The sequence below is a fragment of the Drosophila suzukii genome, chromosome 3, assembly GCF_043229965.1.
Source record: "Drosophila suzukii chromosome 3, CBGP_Dsuzu_IsoJpt1.0, whole genome shotgun sequence".
NCBI classification, from domain to species: domain Eukaryota; kingdom Metazoa; phylum Arthropoda; class Insecta; order Diptera; family Drosophilidae; genus Drosophila; species Drosophila suzukii.
In genome coordinates, this window is record NC_092082.1 from 83,189,006 (window position 1) to 83,194,768 (window position 5,763).

Consider the following 5,763-nt stretch of genomic DNA (forward strand, 5'->3'; position numbering starts at 1 on the left):
ACTAATACTGTTCAGTTTTAGGGTAACAAGAATGATGTAATTGGAAAAAGCTACAGCGGTGACGCTTCGGTTGCTTATTCGAATAATTTCACTGGTCATTAGATGACTATTCAAAACAGAAAAACTCGCTAATCTACTTTTAATTTTCGTCAAATACCATAAAAGCAATAATAAACAGGCGAACCGAATCACGTGTATGCTAAAAATAATAAAAAAAGAGTGAGAAAAAATAGAGAATGAGTAAGCCGGCCGGCAAAAAATATTTGTATATGTATGTTTTTACTCTCCCATTCTCTCAGCTTTCGAAACAAATAAATAATCTTAAAAGCTTTTGCCTAATAAATAACTTCAAGCAAAAACTACACAATCAAGCTTTCGAATGATATTTATTATGAATAAAATGTAGAAATATTAGTTTAAAGCACTTGTGAAGATAAGAATTTCTGTGCTCCTTCAAGACATGTTAGTTTATGTATTTAAATATTTGTATCATTAATCATGAAAACATTCTTTATAGTTTATTTAGGGGCTTGAATATTAATACATACATGTGTTATGTAGGATATATTATAATTATAGAACAGATCTATTTCAATTTGAATTCCGCGACTTGATGGCCGGCATTTAGCAGCAAGGTCTCTGGAGTTGTGGGAGCACCCAGGCGAAGCCATTCCCGAGGAAGTCCTGCATCCTGACGAGCTGATTGGAGGGCCTGTTGCAAAGCGAATATTACACTGACAGCCAGACAGCAAGGTGGTTCCCCAGTGGCCTTTGAACCCATGAATCCCGAGCCACTGGGACGAGGATTGTGGACCAGTTCCACTCGGAAATCAATGGGAATGTCCTTGGCCCCCAAAGGCTTATAGTTCCAGGTGCGGTTGGTCAGAAGTCGCCCATTATCACCCTCGTAGATGAGCAGTTCACTCAACCAGTAGCCCAGGCCCATGACGAAGGCACCCTCCACCTGTCCGACATCTATCCAGGGACTTAGACTCTCCCCAGCATCTTCGAGGATGTCCACCCTCCTGATCAAAATATTCCCGGTTAGAACATCCATCTCCACTTCAGAAAGAGCCAGTCCCAGCACATGGTAGTTCTGCATATCGCCTGTTTTATAGTGATCCGAGGCGATCAGGTTGATCAGCTGTGCATTGGCCACCTCCACGGTCTCCACCCAAGTGGCCCTAGCCTTCCTCACTGGCTTCAAACGTGCGTTGAGGGTCTCGCAGATCTTACGAACCGCATAGCAGACACTCTCACTTCCGATGGCATAACCAGTGACCATCGAGTTGGCCCCATTGATGGTGTCCGAGGACTCCACTTTGACGTAGCTCAAATCGATTCCCAGGGTGTAGGCCGCCACTTGGGCTATCTTCGTGTTCATACCTATAAAGAAAAACTTTTTAAACTCCTTGTAGAACCTTTTTTGGAATTTTTATCTTACCCTGACCCATTTCTATACCTCCATGGGTGACCACAACGGTGCCATCCACGTGGTAAATGGTCACTGTGGCTGGAAACTGACCAATGTAAATGACAGGGAAGTTCATTACGGACAGGCCCAATCCTCTCTTTTTCCATCGGTTGGTAGAATTAAAAGCTTCAATCTCCTTTCTGCGTTCATAATACTCCCTCGACTTGAGGAATTCCGGGAGAACAGTTGCCATCTTACTCTTTTTGCTAATGTTAGCCAGTCGCACCTCAGCAGGATCTTTCTGGATTTCAAAGGCCACATGCTCTATAATGTTCTCCATCATGGCAATACCCTCTATAGATCCCGGAGCACGACACCAAGTGGAACTAGGGGCATCTGTGAGGACGGCATGTCCAGATAACTTAAAGTTACTATCCGTGAACTCATAGCAGTTGGCTGCTGTAAAAGTGGAGTGTCCTTGCACAGGACTCTCATTCGCATTCCAGCCAGCATCCTCATAAAAATCATTGGACAGTCCGACAATCCTGCCATTGCTTTTAACGTGACACTGGTATTCGGATCGACAAGCCCACCTTTTTCCATTGCAATCCATCATAGACTCCAGAGTTTGTACAAATCGAACTGGACGATTCAACTTGTGGGCAGCCAAGGCGGCGGCACAGGCCACCTGGTTTCCCCGAGAAATCTTGCAGCCATAGCCTCCTCCCAATCTGCGAACCTGTAATGAAGATTACTCAATGAATAAAGCCTTACTCACAAAAATAGTCTTAATTACCTGTAGCTGAACATCCTTGGCCTTCATACCGAGTGTATGGGCAATTACAGACTGCGTTTGATCAATCCATTGGGTGGCCGAAAAGACCTTAAGACCATCTTCAAAAGGAATTATCACCGTTGTTTGGGGCTCCATGGTGAAATGATACTGCAGACCCATCTCGAAGATGCCCCTCACCTCTAAGTCCGGCTTGTCAGAGAATTTGACTTGCTTCAACTTGGAAATTGCCAAGGGCAGAATGCGAGATGGATCTGGAGTTTCCGCGGCGAACACATGCCCCAAGGTCGGCATCAACTTGAAGTCGGAGCTGGGATTGCTGTAGCTAATCTTCACCAGCTTCGTAGCCCGTTGAGCCTGGTCAGCAGTTAGAGCCACTATAGCTCCCACTGGCTGTTCGGAGTAACGCACCAATCCCGAGCAGAAGATCTCCTCCGCCTCGTAACCAAAACTGGGCTCACAAAAGGTATTCGTTCCGGGAATATCCTTTGCAGTGTAGAAGGCCACCACTCCAGGATGCTGGAGAGCTTCAGAGGCATCGATCTGGTCAATGGTGGCTCCCACTTTCGTAGCTCCCACGAAGGCGCAGTAAACCGAGTTAGAAGTGGTCAGGGTGTCGTTCATGTAGGTGGCCTCTCCAGAGCACTGGATCATGCCCTCCAGCTTCTGGACCGCCTGGGTTACTGGGTAAGTCTGCTTCTGGGTCTGGAAGAGCTGCAATCCCGAGGAGAGGGGCCGCTGGAGCAGCTCGCCTCCGCTCTTGAACTTCCCACTGACCTCCGAATCGGGTGCGTGTTTCAGGAGAAACCTGTAGAGCAGTCCACAGGCCAACTTTGATCGATAGGCGGGACTGGCATCGGGCAATACCTCATCCGGCTTAACCAAGGTCTCCAGCTTGGTGAATGTCTGCTCCACCAAATTTGATTCATAGGGACTGTGTCCCACCATCAGTTCTTCAATGTCCGTGGCATGGGTGAAATCTGGTCTAATTCCTCCAAAGCAAACGCGGGCAGACTTCACCTTGGAGTCGGAATCTAGTTCTATTAGAAATGCAGCGTTCACATAGGCATGGGCATTCTGGGCACGAGGCATGATCTTTCGAGAAAACAATTTTTACTTGGAAAATTACCATAAACTTCTTAAACCTATTACCTTGTAGGAGTCATAAATATACTTATCCTTGGGGTAGGAAGGCAATAAAAATGCCTTGAGCAGAATCTTTCTATCGGAGTCTTCCAAAAACTCCTCTAGAGACATTGCCACTTCGTCATTGATTCCCATCATGGCAACCACTTTCACGTCTAGAGCTTCAAATGATATAAATATGTCCGATGGAAATTCGGGATGTTGTTTCTTAGTCGAGATATTACCCGCCAAGGTGCCAGACTAAAATTTATAGTATTTAAATGGCATTACAAATACTTTACTTTTCTTTACTCTACTTACATTTCGTACGGGAACATTGGCAACCAGATCGATATGGTTCCACAGGACTTCAAGATACTCAAAACCAGATTGTTTGGAAGTAGTCCTTAGTATTTCCATGGTTTCGGTCAAACTGAGATTAGCTCCCAGTGTCAACTTATCTTTATCAGAACTGTACTGATGCAGATCTTCCACACCATTCACATCGATAAAGTGCTTCATATCTGGAGATCTCCTGTAAACACCATGAGCAGTGTTACCTCCAACTAGCATAAACTCTTCCGAATCCTGAATATTATCCAATGCCTCAAGCAACTCGTCCAGGTTATTAGGCCAATACCACTGGGATCCATCTTCGTAGATCAGCTTAGATTGGCGACAGCTACCTTTGCAAGCTTTTCCTGTTTTTGGGCAGTTTCGAGCCCTAAGATTTAGATCCTCAATGTCAACGCACTCCTTTGGAACTTCAATATTGCTGTCCACCGCAAAGGACTTCATGGCATCTAGGATGGGGCGATAGCCAGTGCATCGGCAGATGTTTCCACCAAAGGAGTTCTCCACCTCCTCCATGGTCACTCTGCCGGCATGCTGCTCCATCAGCCCGTACATGTTCATCACGAATCCCGGCGAGCAAAAGCCACACTGGGTGCCATTCATCTTGGCCAGTCGCTTCTGAATCGGATGGTAGCCACTCAGCTGGTTGCCCAGACCCTCGCAGGTAGTGATCTCCAGCTGGGCACAGGTATTCAGCAGCTTGAGGCACTGAAAATCGATGTGAGAAGTAGTTAGTGTTGGAATGATCTGGCTGCCCTTTGACCCACTGAATTCACGGTCCAGGTACTCTTGCCATCGCTAACTGCACAACAGCAGGCTCCACATCCTCCCTCCAGGCACATGAACTTCGTGGCCGTCAGTTGGGCGTGTTCCCTTATAAAGGTATTCAAAGTTATGTCCGGCGGGAGGTCACTTAGGTTCACTGAGATACAAGAAAGAATACAAAAGGATCTATTAAGGACATAAAAACATTATTACCCGTATATGGTTGTCCATTTATGGTAAATGTAGTTGCCATTTTAATTTAATTTGTATTTTATTTTTTAAACAGCTTAAAAGCTTTGATTGCTACCACGATCTCCACTCAACTGGCAGTTTCTAGTTGAGAACCTCCTAATATTAGAATTTACCATCTATACGCTAATTCAATATTTGCCTTTGTTCACCTCTAAATAAAGAGTAATTGCTAAAAAATCGCTTTAAATTGCATTTTCCCGCTTTAGTGATTTCATTCAACCAAAATGTTGCCATTTTTCGCTTTTGTTGCGCTGCAATTTTCATTATTTGCTATACCGATTAGCAGAGGTAACTGATTCCATTAGTTAACTATTCAAAACCATGAAAGCTCTATTTTTCAAAGGCTTAAATTCATTTCATGTTTTAAAATAAATTTTTTTGGAATTGCCTGCACTTTTTTTTTTGGACCATTTTATCATGCATTTTTAATCCCCAACAAGCCTTAATGTTTTTTGTGTTATTGGCTCTTTTATCGCCTTTCGGATTTTGTATCTTGACGCGACTTAATTAATTAAATACATGTTGCCTCCTCGTTGTTTCCTTTATTAACCCTGTCCAAAAAGCCGAATAAAAACTGTCAACTCATTGGTAAATCATTTGTCAAAATATAAATCGATGTTTCCTTTTCGAAGAACGGTTGGACGGGTCAGCCACGAAAAAATGTTACATAATCATGCACAAAACATGCAGAACAAGAACCCAAATCCCAACAACAAAGCAGCCGTTCCGCCTTTGCACCTTATCGATATGCAAGAATCGTTTTCCAAACACAAAATAATAATCAGAAATGAGAGAAAAATGATGGGTAGACCTTAAGCAAGTAAAATTAAAATATGAATAACGCAATCTTTTCTCACATGGCTAAGCATTTTGGTTATAGGAATCGGAGGCAACCCGCTGTCAAACAGGTAAGCAGAGGGTTAAGAGGGCGGGGGAGGGGGTTTTCTGGGGGCCCCGACACTCCTTGTTGTTGCCGTTGTTATTGGGGGAGTGTCCATTGTTGTTTCTCCTTTTTTTTTGGAGCTGTCATGCATAATAAAATTCCAATATATTCGACCGT

The 5,763-nt window shown here is 44.1% G+C and overlaps 1 protein-coding gene across 1 annotated transcript; it reads right to left on the reverse strand.

The window, feature by feature from the left end:
* Window positions 1–496: 496 nt before the first annotated feature.
* Window positions 497–4,781, reverse strand: AOX4 (Aldehyde oxidase 4). The gene is made up of 7 exons (XM_017070628.4): window positions 4,665–4,781; window positions 4,454–4,608; window positions 3,654–4,394; window positions 3,360–3,593; window positions 2,211–3,302; window positions 1,445–2,153; window positions 497–1,386 (listed from the first exon to the last, which is right to left on the reverse strand). Exons 1-7 carry the CDS (start codon window positions 4,702–4,704, stop codon window positions 587–589), a joined length of 3,771 nt encoding a protein of 1,256 aa, XP_016926117.4. The 5' UTR covers window positions 4,705–4,781; the 3' UTR covers window positions 497–586.
* Window positions 4,782–5,763: the final 982 nt, after the last annotated feature.